This window comes from Epinephelus moara, chromosome 22 (assembly GCF_006386435.1).
Source record: "Epinephelus moara isolate mb chromosome 22, YSFRI_EMoa_1.0, whole genome shotgun sequence".
In the NCBI taxonomy this organism is placed as follows: domain Eukaryota; kingdom Metazoa; phylum Chordata; class Actinopteri; order Perciformes; family Serranidae; genus Epinephelus; species Epinephelus moara.
In genome coordinates this window covers 6,974,954-7,001,878 of record NC_065527.1, presented here as the reverse complement: position 1 = coordinate 7,001,878, position 26,925 = coordinate 6,974,954, and the positions used below count along the sequence as shown (strand labels likewise).

At 44.1% G+C, this 26,925-nt stretch overlaps 2 protein-coding genes across 2 annotated transcripts in view; one reads left to right on the top strand and one right to left on the bottom strand.

Moving 5' to 3' along the window:
* rpl15 (ribosomal protein L15) overlaps positions 1-26,925 on the top strand; it is a 993,591-nt gene that overhangs the window by 676,101 nt on the left and 290,565 nt on the right. The window lies entirely within an intron of this gene.
* Positions 21,519-26,925, bottom strand: part of foxo6b (forkhead box O6 b) — a 50,017-nt gene continuing 44,610 nt past the window's right edge. Inside the window, exon 2 of the mRNA XM_050034625.1 lies at positions 21,519-25,747. Within this exon, the coding sequence (XP_049890582.1) occupies positions 24,035-25,747 (1,713 nt within the window). The 3' untranslated portion in view covers positions 21,519-24,034. The remainder of the gene's footprint in view (positions 25,748-26,925) is intronic.

Below are 26,925 nucleotides of genomic sequence, written 5' to 3'. Positions count from 1 at the left end.
TGTTTCTAATAGGCTTATCATAACACAGGTCAAAATAAGATATGATACAACAATCTGCGTGAAATTGCAGTCCAAACACTTTTTAGATTATCCATTGTTTCGACTCACGCACTTAGCGACTCTCATAATTGTCAGCTCATCGACATTTTTACACTCAGGTTCTTTGCACCTTTAACAAAAGTGTTTTCTGAGCTGTCAGTGTTGCAAAAGAGCCTCATTTATTGTCAGCAGCAATGGTTGGTGTCCTCTTGCTGCTGAAAACATCACAACCATAGTGACGTAAAATTGATCTGGTCCTTGATAAATGCTAGATAAATGCCGAAAACAATGAAACATAATCATCTTTGGAGTGAGAGACATGCCGCCTTCAAATGGAAGTTGTGAGTTTTTGTTTTGCACATGGGAAGTGAAGAATACTTTATGCCTGGTATATAAGTAGTTACACTCATGAGAACAGTACTGCTAGATGGCTGACAACAAAAATATATGTCTTATTGCTCCTTCTTTTTGCAGCCAGTGTGCGCAGCAATGCCAGCGGCTCTGTGAGGCTGGAACGCTTATAGTAAAGAAAACCAAAGAATTGGACAAATTGAGACTTCCACCTGAAGACGGAGCGAGATGGAAGGTCAAAGGATCATCAAAGGCTTCATTCACAATACTGGGCTTAATGCTCAATTCTGATTTTTTTTCTCCCCAGATCCTTTGTTTGAAGTGATCCATATCTGACATCAGGGTGAACGCATCTCTACCCTGAAACACCTCACATGCAAACAATAGCGTCACACAGGTGTTGGAACACCAACAGAACACGTCATATTTGCAAGACAGGCGTTAAGGGGGGAAAAAGAATGACACAGCAGTGCAAATGATTTGTTAAGAGGGTCGGATGACAGGTCATTATATGAGGAGGATGAGGGTGAAAAGACAAAGGAATGAAAAGCCAATACTAGCCAATCAGAGTAGGGCAGGTGAGAGAAGGTCCCATGATGGTCTGCATGATAATTAGCCATGTGCTTCTGTTTGAGCGAGTGCAATCGGAGAAACTGCCCTCAGTATAATGGGCATTTGTTTTCAGGATAACAATACAATGGGCTTTCAGTCCAATGGGACTGGGGATTCAGAATTATGGGCTGCGGGAACAGTGGGCAGTCCCCAGCAGCAGTGCACCTACGGCAGCCTTCTGTAGTTTCAACAGACTACTCCGCCTCTTTATGTTATCTCCACCTGTGAGGTAAAGTATGAAGTGGAAAAACCATGGACCCCAATATGATTGCTTTTACAGTAGTAGCATGGCCAATGATCAGATATGTATCAGATATAGAACCATGTATAAAACTGGCCCAGATCTGATTGGAAAAAAATCAGATCTGTAACGTGAGAACAATAATATTGTTTTGGACCACATTGGCTTGTATTGTCAATGTAGCTAAATTCAGTAAGATTCATCCGAGTGGGACTATGGATGTCTTTACCGAATCCAAGAGTTGTCAGGAGAGCCCGGTCTCCTCTCTGACTCCAAAGTCATCGAAATCCAGAGCTTGGGCAATGACTTGCGGTGTCAGAAGCCAATGAAAAAAAAAAGCGTCTTTTCATGTCAGCATAGTTTAACGGCTCCCAGCAGCGTCAGGGGGAACTCTGTAGTACAAGGACGAAAGTTAAGGCGGCGAATGTCAGAGTGGGGCGGTGGGAGTTGTGGTGGATGGATCAAACAAACACAGACCTTCACCCGAGAGAGCGGTGTTCACACCCCGTAAGATTCTAAAGTCAAACCCTGTTCTTTTTTCCTAAACACAATGTTACGCCCCACCCTTAGGCGGCCCTATGGGGTGAACAAAACTCCAACACTGACCCAAAATAATCACATGAACACCTTTAAAACACTCAAATCCATGGGATTTATTAGAATGGAAACAAGCAAACAAGATAACAAAAATCCTACGGTGAGAGGCAGCAGGACCAGCAGTCCACACACCAGAGCCTCCCTCCTCTGCTGCTGCACAGGAGCTCTTAACCACCTCCTCCATGCCAGGTGTGCTGCAGCTCGTTAACTAATGCAGCAGGGAGGGAGGGAAAAGGGACAGCAGCACAGAACACACACCCAACCACGTCTTTTTGTTGCCTAAACCCAACCACATGTGTTTGTTGTACCGACGTGGTGCATTCATTTTGAAAGAGACTGTTTGTAACAGGCAGAACTTAACACAGTGTCCCAGGACGTCATCAACTAACGCACCAAGGGTGCCTTACACGTTATATCTGGACGTGGACAATCCATGACCAAGCACATCAATATGTGACAAGGACGGAGTGAGAACGTGTCGTTCAGGACATTTCAAGTCAGATAGTAACCAAAGTCAGCTGGATGAATCATCTGTGGAACATGAACTTCTTGGCAACTGATTTGTTGTTGAGATATTTCAGTCTAGGCCATTCATAGAGCCACAGTGCCTGTGTGGCTGAAATAGTGAATGATTTTATGTTTCCAGCATTTTAAAGCCACATGAAGGAACAAGAGATGACACACAACAGTGAGACAAAGTCCCTCTCCTTCTGGTTTCCCTCATGGAACCTTATTTTGGAAAAAATATGTAAATTAGTCAATGTCAAGAGACAAATACTTTTTTGAACCCATTCAACATTTGTCGATTTAAAAGCTAATTTTGCAAGTCAAGCAAGTAGCAAGTCCTAAATAAGTCCCATGGTGATTGAGCAGATTGGGTGGGGCTTCATCTCTCTATGGGTTCTGCCATATTTAAAAACATCGGTTGGTGTCACAACTCAAAAACTATCAGAACATTTCCACTAGCCAACTCATGAATACGACAACAGAGGGACATTCATATGAAACTGTGACCATGAACTCTTTGATGGCACCAATAGGAACATTAAACATGTCACTGAGGACATTATTTAACAAGTATGCATATTGAAAAAGACCTCTGGGTACTCTTGGGCCTTCTTGGCATACTGCTGGAAACCACTGGATTAGTCAGTACACTGGTTGGACTGGGGAGAAAGGGAATTGAGGTTGCATGGGAGAAAAGACCATTTCTGTTGCATCCAGCAGCTGTTGTCTGGCACCACCTGCTTCTCCAGGGAGCCAAAGCCTACAGAGAAGGGACGCCAGCCCCCAGGCGTAACCCCGGGCAATGTATGTCAGCCATATGCCCGGCCTGCTGCAGGGACCAGTGCAGCAGGGAAAGAAAGACTCCAGTGTTGGGGTTGAGACAGAGAGACACTGTCATGTCGGGCTGCACTCGGCCTGACAGCTCGGCTGACGCCAGGCTGGGTCAAACCCCGGCCATGCAGGACAAGGGGCTCAGGCTCGCCCCCTTCAGCACTGTGGCGGAACATTTTGATGTCAGACATCTCGCCGTTTGATAAAAGCAGAGCCACAGGACACAGAGCAGAAGATGTGACTGCGGGGAATGACGAGGAGTGACGCGTCAGGAAATTAATTAAGGTGGGGAAAGGAGTGAAGCACCTGCCTCTGGGCGTGCAGAGCAGAGCAGCCGTCTGAATCAATGAAGCTGTGTTCGGCTCTCTTTGACCAGTCAGCCAACCCGCGGCGGTTAGCAGCATATGAAAGTGTAATGAGACGTCTATCGCCTGGCTCAACATCACTCCCTCTGATTCAGGCTAGCCAGAGCTGGATGGCAAGACTGATATGATAGCGCCGGCTGACACCTCAGGCATTGCAGAGAATTGCCCCCCTTTACAAAAAAATAAGAGAGCAGAGTCTGGAGGCGGACAGTGTTTTGGGGGAGATGATACCTCTGATAGATGCAATATACCTGCCATCCAATCTCACACTCCTCCTGCTCTCTCCTCCTGCCTCTCAGGCTCAGTCTCATACTGCAGGTTTCCTCACACATCCACTTTTAATCAACGGTGGGATGAAGAAGAATCAGCATTCATTACAGCATTTTTGTGGTATGTTCGAGTTATGTCTCATGCGAACCTCAGTTTGCGTAACACACGCACTGTGTCACACACACTGTGAATTATGAGCTGAGGGAGAAAAAAAAAATCTGTGATTCTCATTCTCTTTAATTTGTCTCCATGTTTGGTGCTAAATGCTTGTTGAGGTGTTTTTCCACTGCATTTCCCAAAATTGTCCGTCAGTCAAACAGTATGAGCTTCACTGTTGATGAAGTCTTATGGGCTCTTCTCTGCTATATCTGCTTATGCTACTCACTTCTGCTCAAGGAGGTAGGTTTTGTGTCAACATCGGGTGGGGACACATGTTAAAAAGACGGTCTGGGGGTCCTCTGCCTGAAAATTTTAAGCATCAAACACTTATGTTCCTCATTTTGGTGAAAGTGTATGCACCAATTTGTGCCTTTTCTGCATTTATGGTGTAACTGCTTCTCTCATGTTTTTATTGGGGTACAGATGCAGATGTTTTCCCTGCATCCCCCCTGAAATCTAAGTTATAAGTAAGAAATAGATATTTTTCTCAGGAGTTGGTGGAGACCGAAATCTGAGCTCAACGGAAAGTTAATGCTAGACTAGCATTAAAAAGCAAATGGCTGCACGGCTTGCTGGCCTGAAGTGATGCGCAGGTCGACCTACAAACTAGGGGTCAACCCGTAGATCCCGCAGGTTGATTCCCTGGTCAGGTGGTTCGGTAAGCTTGTTGGAAAAGTCGGCCCAGTCATTAAGTGACAAAGCAGCATTCTGAATAAGTTATTATCAATAACTTACCAAAACATGGTGCAATAGTCCACCTTCCACCTTCTCCTCTATCCATCTCTCCCTTTGTCTCCCTCAAACACACACAGCAAGCATCTTAAAAATTAGCACTGCTGCACCCAGGGTTTCCCTGATCAGGTTTTTGACCAGGAAAATCTGTTTAAGTTCAACATAAATCTCCATTCATACGTCCAGTAAAAATATTTCCCTCTGCGAATGTGTAGCAAGGCCTAACACCGTGTCCTCACAGCAGGGAGCGTCTCTCTGTCCACACTTAATTCGTTATGCGAGTACCAGATACCTTCCTTCGTTTGTACTTTTCAAACAGAAAACCCAAGTTTTTATATTGTGATAATGACAGGAAATGATATACAATTCAGCCAATAGCATGAGTTTGTCAATAGCGACCACAAACTTTCCGCTCCCATGTGAACAGCTTCCATCCAGCTGCCACCCTCTTTAGGTTTTTTTAGTGAAATGAGGAGGTATTATATAGATAATGCTAAATTTCAATTTCAGGAAGCGTAGTGCCCACCCTCCAGTTCTACACCATTAGCTCTGTCAGCACTGTTGTTCAGCACCGTTAGCTGCTAGCTGCTGGTTTAGCCACCTCCATGTAGAGAAGTGTGTCCAGACAGTGTGTTCAGAGAGAATGTTGAAAGCAAATGTTTGACCACATATTATAACCTCGAATTTGACCACTGAACCGTGCAGTCCATATTTATTTGCCACAAACAACCACCATATCAACTTACTAACATTAGCTGTGGCTGTGGCTAGTTAGCAATGACAGCACCAGCTGTGTGTCTGTGTTCGACTCAACGTCTGACTGAACTCAGAACTCTGCATCTCATCTCTGTATGTTTACAGCAGATCCATAATTCAACCACTTTGCTCATCTTTCCATTGACTTGGTCGCACTATGTCCAAAATTCAGTCAGATATACTGTATACAGATATTGACTGCCTTCTTTATTATGATGCAGTGAATTCTTACAACACTCTTTACTCTTCTGTTCTTCTGTCGCAGGTCAGAATGAGTTCACTGCAACAAAATTTCAATACAGATGTCATTTTTAACGGAAAACGGATTGCTGTTAGCAGTAACCACAGGTGCCGCCAATTTGAAAGGGACCTCAGCTTTCACCAGCTGCAGGTTTAATTAAAGTTAAACCACTTATTAAAAGAGAGAAGGCCTGGAGCTTTAAGAAGACATCCTATATACAAGATCAAATGGATTAAAGCCAGTATATACTTGAGTCCCAAAGATCTGAGGTTTTTAATCACTTTAAAGTTGGATCATAAGCAAACCACCATCATGTGATGGTAGTTGCGAGAGGCAATGTCGTCACTCTTGTTTGCCCAGTTTGATCTTCACTCCTCCCCGCTAACACTCCTCTCTCGCAGCTTTTCCATCATCTGATATGGTGTTTCATTGATCTGTTTTCTCTCCTGCTTGTTTTGGCATCTCAACATGGAGTCAACAAGAAAAAGTCCCTGGGGCAGCAGAGAATGGCTAGAATTAGGATCGCAGAATTCAGTTTGTGTTACAGACCAAGAAATTATATACAATAAACCGACATACAGTTTCACACCGCAGCTGTGGCCTTCAGGTCACACACAAAATATTCTTTATTAACATCACGTGTTGGAATGGTCATTAGGTGTCGTTTCACTGTCTGAGCGGGAACGGAGGAAGTCATTAGTAGAGTGGAGCTGTTAAGACGACCAACAACATGATGGTGGAGAAGTGGTTGCAGAATGGCTCAAGATAGGTGGAGGGAAAGGTTGATGACGTGACACTGAGATGAGATGCCTGCCAAGCTGCAGACTGCTGTTTGAGACTGACAAATATCACAACTATTCTTTTTTATTAAGTCATCACTGCTTATTCACTGAACAAACATGAGTGTTTTTCAGTGATCCATTGCTGTGTTTCCAACGGGGCTGGTGCCACCAAAAGTGGTCGGTTATTACCAAATCATCGCTGAGTTTCCTACCGGGATTGTGCCACGTAAAGCGGTAGAAGCCTGCCAAGCTGCAAAGCACGCAGACCACCGATCGAGACCAAACAACAAAATCGGTTGTGTTTTCTGGTGAGTCATCTGCATATTCAGGGGCCTTTTAGCGACCAGACATGGGTGTTTTTTTGCAACACTTCGCTGTTTCCAGGACAGGTAGTGCCACAGAAAGCGGTAGTTTTTTACCAAGACATCGCTGAGTTTCCTGCTGGCATAGTGCCATGAAAAGCATTCATTTTTTTACCAAGACATCACTGATTTCAAGCCAGAATTGTGCCACCAAAAGCGAGTATTTTAAGCTAAAACATGATATTTTGTTAAACATAACCAAGTGGTTTTTGTGCGTAAACTTAACCACACATTAACCACAGCGTTGTTGAAACATAAAGGTACAACATATCCACTACATAACGGGCAGAAATTTACAATGTCATTACTTATTATGGTTATTGGGTTGGTTTGTTTTTAAATACAGTACCTCTACAGCCATGGTGGCAGGAGTTCGCTTATTATTTACTCGAATAAAAGTAACAATAATACTAGGGGTGACCCCGAATAGTCGACCTGGTGATTCGATTCTGATTCGACTGCCAGTCTCGCCGTCGAATCGTCGCAAAATGTAGTTATGAAACAAGACCGTACCATTCTGACTATATGGGGGTGCTCACTGCTGCTGAACATCTTGATTTGACATAGAATGTATTTGTTTTCTAGTAATTCATGATATATAGCCTATTTTGATACAAACATCAGCCTAATTTCTGTTAATAAAAAATTGAAAATGACACGCGTGTTTAATCAGTAGGCATAATCATTACTACGCATGAATAAATCACCCAGTTGCTCGATACAAATAAGCTGAGGTGAGTGAGTGCGCTGCAGGACCATCAGAGCAGCATCGAGGCCGACGGTGATTTACGATGGCGGACCGCATAAACAAACACTTTGGAGGAGGTATGTGCTCTCAAATCAAACTTTTTTGAAGGATTATTCGTTTACCTGAAGTGTCTTGAAACGAATTTCACCGCTGATTGTTTTCTTGATAGACACTGATTTTTTCCGTCCGTGTGGATGAACTTGTATGAACCTTAGCTGATTAATGAAGTAACTTGAAGTCAGAAAGAAGGAAAACTGTTTCTAAACCTTTTGATGATGTTTTTGGATGTTTATTTGTGAATGAAATGGCAAGTTCTGACGAGTCAGAAACGACTCCTGTTAAAGACATGGATGAGGCTGCAGCGCGTCTGCGCTCAGAGCATCATACCTTGATGAAGTGAAAGGAATAAAGATAAAGATAAAATGATAACCCTTTTACTTTTATTATTATTATCTTATTATGCCAACTGAAGAATTAAATTTGTTTATTTGGGTGTTTTAGCTCTTTTCTCTGGAGCGGAAACTGACGCAAATGAGCTCATTAATCAATGAGGGGAAAACAACATGATTCGACTAGTCGATTAGTCGGCAAAAGGAAAAATCTGTCAAATTCGACTATGAAAATTCTTAGTCGGGGACACCCCTACATACCACAATTTAAAGAAACGTAATTACACATGATTATTTCTATGCCTATCTCTGTTGCATTTAATGTTTTATTTATCATATCAATCAATCAAAACTACTGTGTTTCCAATATGTCTGCTTCTGTAGCCTGGTCTTCATGACTGCCAATAAAAGCCCTTGTGTTCCCTTTGTGTCTCTAAAGCCCTCCATCACAATCCTAGTACTTTACTTTTTACATAAACAGATGATCTCCACTGGTAAATTAAGGGCGTTGCGCTAGGCTTATGACAATTATCACATGTAAGACAACAGAGACTGCATACCAATGAGCAGCTGCAGACAGCAGGCAGGCCAGAAGGTAATAACTGGACAAATGGATTTTTTTCCCAGCAGACTAACTGTCAATAGTATCTAAATAAAGACATGCCTAATAAATTTCATTAGACAAAACTGGGACACTAGTTGATTAGCACAGCTTTGTTTCTTCAGTGAGTTAATGAAATTAATTAATAAACAGAAAGAAAGAGAAATTACATTTTTAAAATTAAAATTCAGCAGTAATCTGTGAGGCAATATGGAGGTATTTTTAGTTGCCTTAACAGACTCAGGGAGAGCATCTCCTTAGATTTTCCTTTCTGGCTTCCAACTCAATCAGATGACTGAGGGCGTTCACTATTTTCAGTTCAGCCAACCAGGTTTTGCCACAGCCTTTCAGAGCCAATCATCTTAGTGCTGTTAAAACTTGTCCTTTCTCTGCTCCTGTCATCGGTCATTTTAGTGCCTGAGTGACATAAACCACCCGCCTCCACTGCATTCACCTCCATCAGAACCAGGGCCCGTATTCACAAAGCTTCCTAGTACTAAGAGTTACTCCTAGTGACGTAGAATTGTGACATTTTCTTAGAATTACCCCTTAAAGTTTAGATTAGGTCCTGTAAAGTTAAGTTATTCGCAGAACATCTTAGACCTTAAAATAGCTCCTAGGGTGGAAAACTGTTTGGAGTACGGAGGCGGACCTTAAAGAGGCTTAAGAGTTTCTGAATCAGAGGAGAAAATGGTGGAAACACAAAGAGGTCGGAGAAATATTCTCCAACGCTGGATGACAGTGAGTAAATGAAATTTTACAAATTAGATTGTGCAGGGATAATAACATGTGTGGGTGATCTCATTGGGGATACACACACATTTCCCACCTAATGCTATAACTCCAAAAATAAAATGATCACAATATTAAGATATTTGAAAAACTGGAAAAATGCAACAGTGCAGCAGTGATGACTTGGGTCTGTCTCAACCTTCCATCAGCAGTGATCACACTAACAATGATGACAGTTTCACAGTCAGCAATTCATTTCATGTCCACTGGGTGTCCACACCTTGCAGGCTCACAAAAGGGTGTGTCTGTGACAACCAATCACATCTGTTAAAAGAATGCATCATATCTAGCAACGGGGTCAACCACACCTCCTCACTGAGGTAAAAGTTTCTGTCCCTTCCTTGCTCAGAGTCGCTCTGAGAACTTTCCTAAATCACTCCTAAGCTAAGACTCCTTGCTAAAAATTTTGTAGGCTAAGTTAGTTAGCTTACATAACTAAATGCTTCCATTCACATTCACAAAGAAAGGTATCAAATGACGTATTCTGTTGGTATTGGTATGACCTCAGGGGTACTGGTATTGGTAATGCTCCTGGAATATTTTAACCAGGTGACAGACCGCTATAACCCTCAAGATGGTCAAGTGACCCTTGCTTTGCAGGTTGTAGCAGTCCGTTAAGAGTGTCCTAAACGGGTCCAATATTCAAGCTACGGTTAGTTTTGTCACCTAGTTCAAGAAGAATGCAAGAATTACAAACCGGCTGTAAATATTTAGTGACAACAAATCTTTAAGCAAGAGCAACTTCGTGTGGTGCAACTGTTATAATTAGGTGATGTGTAAATCTTTTACCTGCTCCCATTCCAAGTCAAATACTAACGCTTTTTTCATGCCACCAAGCATCTCATAGTGATGCACAGGGCAGCCTTTAGTCTGGTTAATGTTGAGGAACAGCTGCGGTTAGGTTGAGGCATTAAAATTACTCAGTTAGGTTTAGAAAAAAAGATCATGTTTTGGGTCAGAATTACATTTGTTATGACTGTACATAAATCGTGTAACGTTACTTTGAAACAAAACTGACTTTTGGTTTTGTTTGACCCACCCTACATGGACTTTCTCTTTTAAACATATTTTTTTTGGCTTTTGCCTTTATTTGGCACGACAGTACTTAAGCGTGAAAGTCAAGCAATAGCCCCTTTTACACTGCCAGATTTTGGGCAAATGTTGGGCCATTTCGCCGGCAAGCTGCGAGCATTTATACACACAGAGCCGGATTGGTGAGTTGATCCGAGGTGCCCAATTTTCCGCCTCATAGGCTAGACATATTGGCGGAAACTTCCGCCACTGGAGGGGCTGTTGAAGACTTGTGGGAGGAGCTGTTGATGACGCCGCATTTGCGACCACTGGCGGTGGATAAACAGGAAACAGCTGATAGCAGGAATTAGCGAGCAGCTAGCTGACAGATGAGCAACTGGGGAGACAAGGAATTGCGCGCCCTCCTTGCCCTCGCAAACGAAGAGGCCATTAACCGTCAGATGACGGGGACGGGAAGAACGGGTTGATTTACGAGAGAATTGACAAAAGTTGGCATTTTGCTGCACTTCCCGATTTTGTTTTTATACTGCCAATGCTGAAAGAAGACTGATTGGGCTTTCCTGCAAATTTGCACAATTCCTATTTAAAAAGGGCTAATCAATTCAAGAGAGGGGATGACATGCAGCAAAGGGCCGCGTGTTGGAATCAAGCCTGCAGCCAGGAGATTGCCTTTGTACATGGGACGCCCACTGTACCCACTGAGCTACTGGACGTGGACTTTTTTGCTGTTGTCCTAATTGTGATTATATGGGCTTACACTGCCTGGTGCGTCTCATAAAGACGCTATAGGGTGGCTCAGGATGAGAACAGGCTGAAATCTCCACTCACTAAATTATTAATTAATAAAATATAACAACAAGGTCTGTACTTATGAAGAGCTAATGCGACCAGCTCCTCATCACATCCAATCAGGTTTTCATCTCGGGTTGTCCTTTACCACCACTGGGGAGATTTTTCTGTACGGATCACGGCTCAGCTACCCCTGTAAAATAATGATGTCACGATTGGGTCTAATTGCTCACATATCTCTCCAACTTTCCCTCATGTGCACATTAAATCTAATTCATTTTTAATAGCTCTTTAAGCCCTTCTTTCAATTAGTCTCCACTGGTTTAAAATTACTTAATTTAACTGTATTATTTTTAATATTGAGAGCAAGTTGAGTGCAGGAAGGAATGATGATGAGGAATAGTGCAATATAAAAATGATACTCCTATTTGCATTTTAAGCCCTCTCTGCCTACATGTATGTTATGCTAATTCGTCTGTGTCTTTGTTTTCCTGTGGATAAGACCAATAACGGTAATAAAATATGAAATATATTCTTGCACTGACTGACCCACACACATTTCTACGCAAGTAAAATCTGTTTTTGAGTCTTCACCTCCCTCCCCCCCGAAAAGTAACAATCAACTTCCAGATCAATTAGCATTCAGTGTCAAATCTCACACAGTATGTACGAAGCCCGAGCTGCACATTATTGAGGGGGATAATTGTTGCCTTGCGATGGTTTGAAGTTGCTCGCTGACTGACTGACTGCCACTGATACATACACATACATGAACAGTAATTACTAACGAGCACATAAAGACACATAAAGAGTGAGTGACACTGATAATTAACACACGTGCAACACATGCTCTCCTCTTTCTTGTGTCTTTCAGAGGGGCCCGTGTACAACCCAGTCAGAATAATCCATCTCCATCATGTCGACACAGCACTCTGTCTCTGAGATTGTCACACTCGCTAATTACTCTTTAAGATAATCAGCCTGTGTGGCTGGAGATGCGGCTCCCCTCCATGGCTCTGTCTTCTTGGGGAATGAGAGGTTTAATCTGTGGCGAGATCAGAGCTACTGGGAGCAGGAGGAGGAGGGATGGGAGGCGGATGGAGGGAGGCGGGTGGAAATGAGAAGGAATTTGGGCATCTTAACAAACTCTTAATTACGTTCTCTATCCTCTGCTGGTGGCAGGCGTAAATGGCGGTCCCCAGGGAGCCTCTGATCCACTTTCTGATCTGCAGAATTCACAGCCGAGCTGCTGATCAAAAAGATGGAGCGGCCTAGATGCTTCAAACACATGGGACCTTTTTCCAGCGTGGGACTCGTAGCTTGTCATTGAGCGGAAGTTTGAATTGTTGAAATTCATGCTCAAAAAAGAAGAAAAAAAAGCTCAACTCCCTTTAAAGACAAGGGGAAAAAAAGAGAATTTGAAGCAAACCAGGGAGTGTTCAATGCTCCATGAATTGATAATGAGCATTCATGCAACGTGCTGAAGGCGTTTGTCCCATATATGAGGCAGAATTCATTGGAGATGACCTCCACCCACATTCTCGCTGTTCTAATATACCAGGCACAGCTTTGATGTTCGCCATCAGCTGAATCCCTGGGGAGGCTCTGCTGTAATAAACCATGGCAGCGAGCGCACTGCAACACACTCGCCAGCAGGAAGTCCCATCAGCTCGTCCCAGTGTCTCTCTGGGAGCTGCATGGGGTCAGGAAGCCACTGAGACTGGATCACGACACATAACTGTACAGTATGTCTGCTGACCACCGGCGTTACACTACCCATCCTCTGTGGATGTGAAATTAAATATAAAGTAAAAATAAAATTGTCACTGTGGAGAAATGCTTATTGAAAAATTTGATGCGTTTTATGTCAGCATGCTGTTTTATATGTTGAGTCAATTATCCTTGTTTTTGGCTCAGAATCTTTCACGTCATGACCATGAAAGGAAGTCATTCTGATTGGCTGGCAGATGTCCATTAAGATTGCATAACGGCACACATTAACAAAGCTTTGCTGCACAGTTTGGCCAATGTTTTAGATTAATGCACAAGGTATATTAAACTCTAAAAGTAACCATGGCAACAATACTTGAAAGGTATACTGAAGGTCCACTGAAATGGACCACCAGTTACACTCACCACAGTATGCTTTGTAAATGATGAGGTGCCTTGTTGGAATCGCCATGGCAGAAGCCTGGTGGTGGACTCAGACGTATCCTTAAGATAGTGTTGAAAAAGAAAGAAAGAAAAAATCAGATCAGAAGCCGACAATTGCTGCACAGACTAAACCCTTTTTGGGCCGACGTCACAATGACTTCATTTTATTAGCTGGAGGCAAAACCCTACTCTCCCCCACAGGGCTGTAGGCTACATAGGAATCTTAACATGTGGTCTTGTTGTGTTTTTGGGAGCCAGAATAGAAGGAGTCACGGTTCAAAACTTAAATTCTATCACATACCAGCCGCTACTGCCCGTCAACAAAACAAAGACAACTGTAGTTAAATGTGATAAGACCAAAGGACCGGACGAAGTGATGATCAAAAATGCTCACATCCATCCACTGAGTGAGAGCATACGGGTCGGCCAGTCTGGTCCCGTTGGTCAGTTTTTACTCTTTCGAATAACACTTACGGTCCCTGAGAGTGAGTGACCTGACATGATGTGTTCATAAATTCAGTCTGATGCTCTACACTAAAATGAGAGCCCTGCTGGTCGAAGAAACGGAGCGATCTATTTCTACATGAATTAACGAATGGTTAAGTTAATCACACATTCACTCCGCTCGACACCCTGCTGCTCTGTTTCTTCAGACATTTACGAACAGTCCAGTTTGTGCCAGAGTACGCTCCGACAATCGAAATGAATGTTCTCGAATGCACCACTGGCATCATATTCCTCCATAGTTGAAAACAAGCCAACAGAACTTGTGTCTGTGAAGAATTGTTTTACCTCCAGCTAAGCCCCGCCCTCCAAAAAACATCATACTGTTTATCAACAGTAAAAGGGTCTATACCTTTAATGTATTTTTCCTGTAGTGAGGATGACCCTATATTGGTGTCCTCTAGAGAGAGCACAGCAACGTGATTGGTAGTGTCGGAGGTGACTGAGAGTATAGTTACAGTATCACTTCAGTTTCATCACCCTAACAACCAGGCAAATGTTGTCATTATTTGCTACTATAACTCTGCACTGTGTTACACCCCACCCTTAGGCCCTGTGTCCACATAGTGCCTTTTTCTGGCAGAAAGGCGCTGGAAGGGCGCTGCAGAGCGCTGGGATGAAGCGTCTGTGCACCCCAAAAAAAAACGCTCACGAGGGTTTTCGTTTCTATAACAATATCTTGACAATTCCTGTAGCTGCGCAGTTTTGCAGGTTTATAGTGATACATATACTGTGTTAATCTTTTAATGCTACAGCTGGTGAAGTCATCATCATGTTTTATTAGTAGGATTTGTGTTAATGTACTTTACTTGCTGTAAAATCTCTCAATTTATATATTGCTGGAAAAATAATTAATTTAACTAAAGGTGTGTTCACACCGGACTTTATTTTTTTCGCTGTCGCTCGGTTCGCCCCTTCGATATCGCACACAGAGACAATACATCTGAACATTTATACCTCCGACCGCGGCAGTGGCTGAAAATTATACATTTTGATACATACAGGTATACATATTGCAAAACTCCGTAAAAGTACACCAAAGCATACATTTTCATTTCCAAATATTTATTTGAAAACGAAACCATTCATACGGTCAATAAAAAACCAGACACTCTCTCCTCATTGGGAACAATTGAAAAATGACGCTGGCCTTCTTCTGGTGCTCAGAAAAAGGCGCTATGTGCACACAGGGCCTTAGGCGGCCCTATGGGATGAACAAAACTCCAACACTGACCCAAAATAACCACATATGCCAAACAGAAACTAGACATCTCAAAACAAATCTGTAATATACTGAAGCGTGCCAACACTCAGGATTACCACCAAAAATAAAAAAGGCAAAAATTTTGCCTTTTTTATTTTTGGTGGCAAGATCTTACCTGCCCAGTGACTACCTAGTCAGGGTGCTCAAAACTGAAGTTTCAACTAAACACAGAGCAACAACCACAAATACTTTAACAAAAGAGATGACCTCTACACACAAAGGCCACAAGATACACACAAAAACTTACATTTACATCACCTCATGGATGTTCAGATCCCGGACGAGCCCCCATTTGTTACACCCCACCTTTAGGTGGCCCTATGGGGCAAACAAAGCTCCAACACTTACCCAAAAAAAACACATGAACACCTTTAAAACAATCAGATCCATGGGATTTATTGGATTGAAAACAGGTGTACAAGACAACAAAAATCCCTTGGTGAGAGGCAGCAGGACCAGCAGTCCACACACCAGAGCGTCTCTCCCCTGCTGCTGCTGCACAGGAGCTCTTAACCACCTCCTCCATGCCAGGTGTGCTGCAGCTTCGTTAACTAATGCAGCACACCTGGGCAGATCTACAGTGGAGGGAAAAGGGACAGGACATTTTAAATGACGTTTTAAATGTTAAAACTTTTGTTGTTTTTTTAATTCAGGCTACACATTTTTACAATGTGTGGAGAATGTAAGAATCACTTCAGGCCTCCAGCAAAGAAAAATAGAAATAAGATTTTTAAAAAATGACTTTTACTCATTTTCATATTATTGTTTGTCAAAGCCACAGGGAGCTCCCGGAGAGGGGCTAAAAAACCATATGAAGCTCCAGAGCTGCAGGTTGCCTCCTCGTGCACGATACATTGCCCTGCCACTGAGCCCCCCCAAAAAACCTATGCGTGGGGCTCCTTCTAGCTACTGTATGATAGCTGGATACAGTTAGTTAAAGCAACACTTTCCTTTCTGGAAATTTTACACTCTTATTTGTTTAGGTTAAAATGCTATTAATAAGCTAATGGCACACTAAAATGTAAGTGAATTCCACCAGAGATAAAAACTCATAATTATACCATTCTCATATGGTTCTAAGAAAACTCCGACCAAGGAGGCTGCATCATCTGGTAAACTCCGTCGTGACTCTGAAATGTCGACCCATAAAAATGACAAATAAAGAAGTTCAGTTTAGTTCATAACGTTATATATGACAACACAGCATCCAGTTGCTAATGGCTAACGTTAGCCTACTGTACCGTAGCCTCTGAAACATTAACGTTATCTTCCTTGTGCGTTTCCACTTACTTGTAACGTTAACGCTGCTATCTAACGTTAGCACTGTAACCTTATTCTAAAACTCATCAGTCATCACTCCGGTTGAGTTTTAAAACTCCGGGTTGCGTTTGACTGTCTTGGTTGTAACGTTACATTCGCTCTCCTCTTCCGTGTATCTAACGTTACCGTGCCAACGCCTACGTCTATCATAGACGTAATGAGGACGTAATGGAGGAGAGGGGAGTTGGCCTTTGGAGGGAGGTGGAGTTGTGGATGTTCAAATTTTTTTGAAGTGCTGTGTGAAATGAAAGGTAAGAGTAGCTTTAAGACAGTCACTGCACATAGGTTACAGTATTAGGTGTAACTGTCAGCGCAGGATCTTATGGGCTTCCTTAACTGGGTCCTCCTACAATCTAGGTTCCCCGCTGTCATTGCCATTGCCCAACCTATTCTCATTCCCATGTTGCCAAATACCACCCCTTTGTGTAATGCTGTGAAATGGTCACGGTTAGATTTAGGCAACAACGTTTGGCTAGGTTAAGGAAAAGATCATGTTTTTGTAGATGAGTGACATTGGTGCGTGACAACGACACATAAATAATGTAATGTTACCTTAAAACAGCACTAACTTTTGGTTTCACACGGGACGCAAACTGTGGATCCCTGGGTTAAAGTCTTGTTTTGTCTGACCCATTCACCTGCTTCCTGTCCTACACAGACTTTTTTGCTCTTTCATACTGCCGCAGTTTCTCTCAGCGAGTTCGTTTAAAGCCCGTTGCGTCTCATAAAGACGCCAAAGGGTGCCTTTGACGACATGGGGAGGAGAACGGACTGCATAACCATACACTTGCAATTAGCTGAATTTAAATTAAAACATGCAGTTGCATCAAGAGCGTAATTCTCTTCAATTATTACCTTCATTATAAGCTCACAGTAATAAAGTCTATGGGAAGCGTGGGTGCTTTATGGCCCCGGGTTTTACCTGACAGGTTCATATTTAGATCTATTGGTGGAGCTTGTTTAATCCATACAGATGAAGCTAAAAAATCTCCATCTGTGTGTTTTTAGACATTTGTGATTACAATATTCTTCTGAAACGACACTAGAATCTAACATCAGTCGACTAAAACGCAGTAAAGATCAGTACTCCTTATGTAAAGATGCAAATAAAACATTATCTGTCATTAAGTACGAGGTCTTTACTGATTAAACCAAATGAGATTTTAGTGTTAGTGTATTAATAATGCATCTTTTACACAGGATTTCTGTTTCTTTTGTTAAACTGAAATTATGATAGACAGCTATTTATTTACAAAACGACACCACTGCATTGCGTGATTAATGCCAAAATGATGAGTAGTGAGAGCAGTGTTTCTCCCTAATATTTACTGACAGAGCCTACACATTATACAGCATCATACAGATATCATACAGGGTACTACTCGCTTATCAGCCTACAACCTTTGTCACATCACAAAATTCCATACCCTGTGAAATATGGGCTGGTCTCTGAAGTAACGGCAGGAGAACACGGAATATTAGGGAGAAAAAGTGCATTAAGATGCTTCGGTTGTAAATATATATGAGGCAGGAGAGAGGGTGAGGGAGTGTAGGTTTTTAAGTTGCTGTCACCGGGCTGTCACCGTGTCTGTCAGAACAGATCCATCACGACTCTGACACGTCAGGCGTCACATTTGCATGGAGTGCAGCAGGAGCCTGTCCTTATTATGCATTCTGTCTCACACTAACCTTCCTCTCTCTCTACCAGATGAACTAACTAGCATCCGAGAGGCATATTTTATACCACGGCATGAGCTGGGGATGATGGAGAGCTGTTATTGGCTTCTGACAGAGTGTGTGTGTATGTGTGTTTGTGTGTGTAACGCTGGATGCCGCCATCTTCCCAGGTGTACAGGGATCAGCCATCTTGTCAGGTGAGCTGCTGCTAACTAACCATGTATTACTTTGACTTTCTCTCTACAGGCTCACGCCACACACACAGCAACGGAGGTGAGGGGGCGACAGGGACACAGCCATGTGTGTACGTGTGTGTGTTTGTGTGTGTGAGTGTGTGTCACAGTATGGCGGTGCAGATGCAGTCAGTCCCTCAGTGAGCAAGCCTCCGCTGGGACAGACACAGCTGTGGCATGGCATCGGGTTGCTAACGAGCCTTATCACACGGGCGCTAGACTAGGCACACACACACCGAAACACACACATGCACACACACACCCTCAGACAGTCACAGAACTGAGGTATGGGGTGATATACTAGTGTGTTAAACTCTTCATCATACACACTCCGATAAACACACACAAACACACACAGACAAAAGCACCAACGTTATCTACATACACTTAATTATCTCCAGTACACACCCAGACACACACAAAAACATGCACTCACACACAAAGACACACACTGATACACTGTCCACACATGCTCCCGTATATACACACGTACACACACATACACTGCACATATGTTTTCCATAGAAACATTCATAAATATATACACGGCCTGACACACACACTTCCATGTACACAGACGCGTACACCCCCACACATACAGCTAATGATGTATCTTGTGATATATTTCCATACTGATGTTAACTCTGTGACATTTTAGCTCCTGTGAATACTGTTAATGTGAAAACCTCGTAACTCCACTCTTTTGTTTCTTATTTTGGCAGTTTCTGCAATCGTTTTTATTCGCAACAATAAAACTGTGAGATAATCAACGGCTTGTCAGCAAACATTAAGGTTAGTCAGAAGAGAAAACAAAGATGCACTGTAAAATTATCGGCCAAATTTTCTGCATCCATCCATCACAGTTTGATAGACTTTGTTTAAATTTGACCCATGATGCTGACCGTAGTTTTGCTCCCATACAATTTTCCTGTGCAAGTGAGGACTTTCTTTTATTTCATGTGAGCTCACTTTCAGTTTAACCTCCAAATAAAGTGGATCAATAATCTGAATAAACTGTTGTAAAACCTATTTGATTGTTTGTCCTGCCCCGTTATTCTAGCAATGTTCATGTGTTCCAGGTTAAGGCAAGTATGTTGCTGAGTATAATGTTATTACAACATTGAAATCTTCAAAAATGGAACCCAAGCTGTGATAACCAGATTTTTTTTTTATATGCATGCTTTGTTTGCATCTAATTTACATAATACTGTAATTCTGATTCTCCATCTTGTAGTGTTGCTATTGCTATTTCTCTCTATTGTGTACGTACAACACCTATTAAACGTCTGTCCATCCCAGTAGCTGGATCCCTCAGATGCACTTCCTGATAACCTGACCTAAAAACAGAGTGTATTGCATGCATGGTAGTCCATACGAGGCACTGTAATTTTGGGCTACATCAGTAAAACTGGCTTTGTGATGAGAGTCTGATTCAAAAAATGCTTTTTATTTTTCTTTAAGGCTATGGCCCAATTCTGTTGTTTTTATCTTCACCCCTACCCCTCATTTTCTGTTTTGCAAGATGGCGCCCCCAGTGCGGACGTCTGTTACAGCAGCTCCTGCTCACTGCTGAGCTTTTCTCAATTTTTTCCATTGCTCACTTTTTATCCACTGCTCATTATTATAATTATTTATTGCTGCTTCTTGTATTTCTTGCATTTTTTTGTACTTTTTACATGCCTTGTTTTTTAAGTTTTTAAATTGTGAAATCTTTAATCTGACTCTTTCCCCTTGACTGCTGTAACACTGGAATTGCTCACTTGTGGGATCAATAAAGGTGTATCTTATCTTATCTTATCTTAAATTATTTTCGAGAGCCCCTGTGCCCTGAGAACAGAGTTACAAGGGGTAAGGCTTAAAATCTTTCTTTATGAAATGGGACAACCCTTCAAGATCCCGATACAACATTAGTTATCGTCGATGGTGTTAGCACAATCAAAGGCAACTATGGCAATAATGGTATTACCACAATGACATCTGCCATTTATCTGATGGAGATTGAAAAGCACGGACACTCGTGATTCATTCGCAACTAAAATTTCATGCTATCAATCGATCAAAGAAAGAACACTGCTTCATTACCAGGTCACTTGCAGTGCTCTGTTGGCTAACGTTAGTAACCCCTGCTCCCAGCTGCGTAAGCTAGTTACGTTGGGCCTTGGTGCGCGCTATTATGACGCCCTAGTGTGCATTGTGGTGCACATATCGTCTCGTCACATGATCAGAAACTTGACATTGGATGACATTAACATACATATTACCCATGATTGCATAGTTTATTTATAGTTACAGCATATTTGATTTATATTTATAGGATAAGCATATAATTTTGTTGTAGATGCTACTGACTATTTTACAAAAAGAAAAAAGATGGGTTTCCCTTTTTCAAAGGGATGTACTGCAAATGGCACTAATTTTAATTTAATGACTTCTTCTTTGAACAGAGGTTTATTTTCAAGGTGGCAGTCATCCATAAGGGCCCATTCTCCACCCAACACATTGTTGGAGAGCCCACTTTCTCTAGGGGTCCCCTACCTCACGGGCCCCAGTGCATTCACACTGCCTGCAGTGTCTATATTTCCGCCCCTGCCTGCTCAGGCAGCAATTTTGCTGCTTGACTGTAGTTAAACCTTGGGCGTCATATGCCATCAGAAGGGGAGAGGACATGGAAATATTGGACTGTCATGCACATATTAGCAAAAACAATGTAACATATGTTAGCTAGGTAGTGCAAACGAGATATCGGAAGACTACTTTTTTTATGCTTGCTATTAAAAAATAAAGTATAATACAATGAAATTACATTGAACGAGATAATGGATTTATAGTGGTTAATGTAATTTTAAAATCTTAATTAACAAAGAAAATACATTTCAGGGGGTTTCTACTAAAACACGGTTTAAAGTGTGCCTCTGACAAACCTCTATTTTGAAGGCCACTCAGCCGTAACATCTAACCCCTCTATCCCACCAAGAATCGTAACACCCTCCCCCTGAACATGAACACACAAAACGGAGGTGTAGGACTGAGTGGAAGAAGCAAGGGGTGTATTGGAATTGAGATTTAATATGCAGGAGATACAGGGTTTCCACCTGACATCAGTGCACATGTGATAATGTATGCAAATAAGAAGAAACACACACACACAATAAAAAACATCTATGTTCGTATTTGTTTTTATTTTACGGTCACCAGATGAGCAGATACATCATTTTAGAAAAGAAATTGATATTTGCAAAAAAATTATAATACAATTTTCTCAATATAGATTATGTACAGAATGAAATGTAGTCAAACTGAAATAGCATTCTGCCTCTCTGTCATCAAGAAGACAAAGCAGTGAGGGGTCTGAGCGGTCCTCCATAGACCCGTCTCCCTAACCAATAAATATAAACTGTATATATTATGTATGCTGCACTCATCCAGGCATGGACAATACCAGGGCAAGTTAGTTCTCAACAATATTCCCTTAATCATTTCTTGTACATCACTGCGCTACACACACGCACACACACTCGCACACCCACGAGAAGCTTGACACACAAGTGCACACAGGCCAGAGAACAAATTACAGTTGGGTTACAACAATGGGCCATCTTAACTCATGAAAAGGAAAGAAGAAAGCAAAAGAAATGTGTATGGAAATACCCGTCATTGTCCTTGATCAGGAGGGAAAAGTGGCTTTCTGGTCAAAGCTCGCTGGAGCTGGCTGAGTAGCACTTGACATTTGGCCTGATTCAAACAGCCAATTCTACAGAAAGCTACCGAGCTGGAAAATCTCTCTCAGTCTCACAGATCCTGCCTACTCATGTAGCTCCCTCCCTCCCGCTCAGTCTCTCACTGTATCTATCTACCTTTCTTCTCTCTCTTGTTCCTATTTTCTCTATCTTGAGTGGGACAGGTGCCAGGACAAGGGTTGGCTAATGTCCCCTTTGCCTGTTTTCCCTCTGGGAATGAAGAAAATAAAATGCACACGAAAGCTTCTATCCATGCTGTATTGAAACAGGACAGACAACTGCACAATCACAGAACGAGCACAAGAAAAGACGACAGCAAAGTAAAGCTATGGCCAGGACGGGGCGGGGGGACGCTTGTTAAGGGGATGCTTGAAGGACTTGAAGGACGCTATAAGCACACCGCTTGCCAGCCGCTTTACCTTGTCACTGGGCATCACCTCTCAAAAATCACCCTCCTTGTTCTTGGCGGGAGGAAGAATTATGACTTTGTGCCGATGAGCGAATACACACACTTGCATAAATCATCCATCTTGTTTGGCGGTTAATTACTCTTGTTTACCCTCCGAGTAACCTCGGGATGGGGCGGCGTGATAGGAGGGAGCCTGGGAAGAGGAGATAGCACCAAATAGTAATCTGCTGACGCTGTTCATCAGTGTGCAATTCGCAGGAGTAAAAGCACATAGTGGGCTTGAACCTGGGTGTTAGTGAATTAGACAAGGTTACCTGGGGTCTGAGGACGGCAGCTCCATCAACATCCTGGCCTGACCACAGCTGCTCGGTAAGCTGTTCTGGGGTCAGCCGGTGAAGGAGCCACGCTGAGGCAGCCCAGCGCAGGCCAATCAGAGAGCTCCTCAGGATGTACAGCAGGCTCTGATCGTTGCTTATTTCATTACGGGGAAAGCTACATAAATCCACAAAATGGAGAGGAAGAGGCACAGAGGGAATATTTGCATTTCTCCTCTCCTATCATCTCCCCTCAATGCCCCCCCCAACCCCTCTCCAACACCACCCCTTTCAATCCCTCCCCCATTTAGTGCAGAGTGACTTTAATCATCACTTTTGCCAAAACACATTAAGCCGGTGTGTCCGGAGTTGAGGGGGGGTGGGGGGGTGAAAAACACAGAGTGGCGCATTAGATTTGCAATAGTGATGCATCACTCTGGCATTACTTTGGAGATTAAAGAAGGGACGTTGCATTTCATTGGAGTGGCGCTGATGGTTGCCTGATGTATGACTGTCCTCTTGCCTTGAACCAAACAGGAAACACCACTGTCCACCAGGGAGAGAAGTCATACTGACCCTGGAGTTCCCTTCCTTTCTATCCCTCCAACCCTTACGTTCTTATTTCCTCTTCCTCTAAAAACCTCCTTTATTCTTCATCCTTAAACCTCAAAGCCTCCCCTGTCTTTTAACCCCCAATCTGAGAGCACCTCTACATTGAAAGATATTTATGCAGCTGTTTGATCATGTTCTCAAGTCAAAAACAACACCCCCTTTGTAGTAGGAGATAATACTGTAAAGTGGATTGCATACATTAAACTTAAGCCAACACACAACGTGACTTTGCCTGGTCTTTGTGTTACTGCATCTGTATGGAAAGGATGGATGTAAAGTGCTTGAGAGCTTAGGACAGGCAGGACGAGATTGGGAGGAGACCTTAAAAAACAAAACAAAAAAAACTGAAGGGCATGAACAAGGGGGGCTTTAGGACTGGGCGCATTGGGGGCAGGTTCAATATGGAGACAGAAGGCTTTATAAACAGGGTGAGGGGGAGTAGGATGTGGGGGTGTACGGAGTCCCCAGGAAACAAAATGACAATACGTATTTTGTTCTACAGTCTGAGAAAAACAGAATCACAGTCAGTCAGTCCAAGGGTACAGCCCACCAGCAGCCTGGCCCAGTGGGTGAGCTTTGCGGTCATGTGTCTATCCAAACCCTCGGGCCTGGGTTCACCCTGGCACCCAGCTCTGGTTGCTGTGTGCTGGTGGAGGGCAAGCAAACGCCCCCAAGCTCATGCCCATCCCCATGCCCATGCCTTGGGACAGAGAGCCGTCAAAGTTGAAGTCCATGCTCTCTGTGTCCATAAAGTCATTGAGCAGGATGGAGTCTACGTCACAGTCCAGGCTATTAGGGACGTTCTCCATCTCCAGGTTGGCAGCCATTCTACTGTGGGAGTTGTGCTGCTGCCCCTGGTAACCAGCGTTCCCCGGCTGGTGGTTGTTGTGGTAATAGCCGTGCCAGGAGTCGGTCATACCCTGATGGTGAGCTCCGGGGTAAGGCTGGTGACGGGGGTGAGGCGCAGATGCCAGGCGGCAGGGATCCTGGGGAACATCCATGACGCCGGCAGGGTTAGGCGGCAGGGACGGTGATGTTGGGAGGTGTGGCCGGGGCCCATAGTGGTTAGAGGTCTTGAGGCTGTAGGGCTGCAGGATGTCGGTGCTAACCCGTGGGGAGAGGGCCTGGGGGTGAGGCCCGCTGTGCATAGGGTTATGGGTGTTGTGGTCGTGCATGTGACTCTGGGTGGAGCGAGGGGTGTGATCATGGCTGGCTTTGTTACTGTGACCGTGCTCGTGAGTCGCACCATAGTCATGGGCAGGGTGGGGCTTGTGGCTGTGGCTGTAGTCGAGGCTGGCTTGGTGTTTGTGACCCTGATTGTGGTTCTGATGGTGGGCTGTGTTCTGGTCATGGACTGAGCCGTGGCCATTGTGTAGACTGGGATTGTGAGCATGCTCTTGGCTGTGATTGTGGTTATGATTGTGGCTGCGATTCTGATTGTGGCTGTGCTGGCTGTGAACGCCATTGGTCCCCTGTGTCATTAGTGTGTGTGTTTCCCGTCCCTGGCCCAGTACTGTGTCTTTGCTGCAGTACGGAGGACCACCAGTGAGCAGACTCTGCAGGGCGTTGTTCTCTGAGTAGCCCCTCATTGGGCGCTGGAAGCTAACTGGCTTGTTCTCCTGGATGGTCTCCATGGGAGTGTGATGCCGGAGCATGCCCATGGAAGGCTGTCCATACATGGGCCCGCAGTAGGAGCCCTCTGCCTTGGGCGCAGGCACGTAGGGATAACCGTTGCATTTGATTTGCTGTGGCTGCGGGTAGCCACTCTCATCTAGACTGATAGCCCCTGTCAGGTCTGTCAGCTGGGGCAGCTCCACGGTCGGGCAGTGGCCCCCAGTGCCTAGGGCCGGGGAGCGGGTGCTGGTGGGGCTGGGGTACAGTCGAGGGGAGGCTGAACAGGACAGTCCACCCTCCTCCGGTTCGTCAGCCTCCGCCTCAGCCAGGATCGGGGATAGGCAGCCACTCAGTGTGGAGGCAGAGGAGGAGGTACGGGAATGGAGGTCTGTCCAGGTGTCATACTCCTCACCCCCCATTCCCACACCTCCTTTCCCTGCTGGACTGCCATGCTCTGGGGAGCTTTGCATTGTGGGTCCGGCCCCCTGACCTTGACCCCGTCCGAGGCCTATGGCTCCAGCTCTCTTGCGGCTAATGCGACCCTTGGTCTTCAGGTAGCGAGTGCCGTTGTCTATAGAGGCCGCCCTTCTTCTGGGTCCTTTCCCCATCTTCCCTCCTTCTGGGTTCAGCATCCACCACGAACTCTTCCCCGTCCCTTCATTTTGCACCCGGATGAAGCGACTGTGCAGGGACAGATTGTGTCTGATTGAATTCTGAAAAGAGACAGATAGATGGGACGAAGATGGTGGGAGAAAGGGAGGAAAAGGCAGGGAGGGGAGAGAGAGAGAAAAGAAGAGATAAACATTAACACCCAGGGGAACATTTAGGGTTAAATAATCATTTCTTGAGAACACAAAGTCATTTCAAATTATGGCCAAACTATCAAGGCTGCAACGGTGAGCGAGAAAAAAGATGGATAAAGAAAGAGAGGGAGACGGAGGGGAGAGCAAAGAGGGCAGGGAGAGTGAAGGACCAATCGATACCTCCCCTGACCAGCCTCTCCTCTCCACACGCGCTCACTGAGTCATAATATGGACATGGGTGCAGCCTCCACATCAAACCATCACCAAGGTTACAGAAATGAATCACGCGAGGCAACCCAATCACAGACAGCCCATATCGATTGCAGGGCCTACAAATATGAGAGCCCAAGATCCAGGCAGAGACGGGGAGGGAGGGAAGGAGGGGGGGGTTGGCGAGGGGGAGGCGTGATTTGGCAGGAGAAGATCTGGAAGAGCACCAGAATGAAAAAAGAAACACTCATACACAGGCCTGGAATAAGACAGAGGGGAAGAAAACGGGGGGGAGGCGGAGGAGAGGGATATGCTCATTTAACCTCTTTTAAAAATCGTGGCACAATTAACATGACCGTAGGCAACGGCGGCAGATATCGTTATGATGAAGTCTTCCTGCGAGTAGCTTTGAAGACGGACGGATGTGTCGGTTGTGGGTGGGTGTGGAGTGCGGAGGGGGGGTGCGGGTGTACAGGATAAGCCTCTCCAGACCCCTGTTAAAGTGTCTGAGTGACGGCTGTATAGTTAATCCAGGGCTCCGCAGCAGCATTTGAAGCCGGTGCCAACCTGGAGTGAGTTGATGAGATCTAAGCCTGCCTAAAGGAGAGCTTAGCAGGGATACACATCATCTCAGCTGGCCAAGTTAGTCTAAGTACAGCATGTTCATCCAAATCTTTCCTGCTTGTGTCATTATTCACACTCTCTCCAGCTTTCCTCCCTTTCCGCCTTCCTCTCTCTTTCCCACTTTTTTGCCTTTTCTGATCTTTTGGGAGGAACAACCCCCCACCCCCTCACCCTCCTCAACCCCAACCCTCTTCCCCATGCGCGCAATCGCACTTTTCTTTTTCCTCTCTAGAGATATCTATCTATTTCTGCCT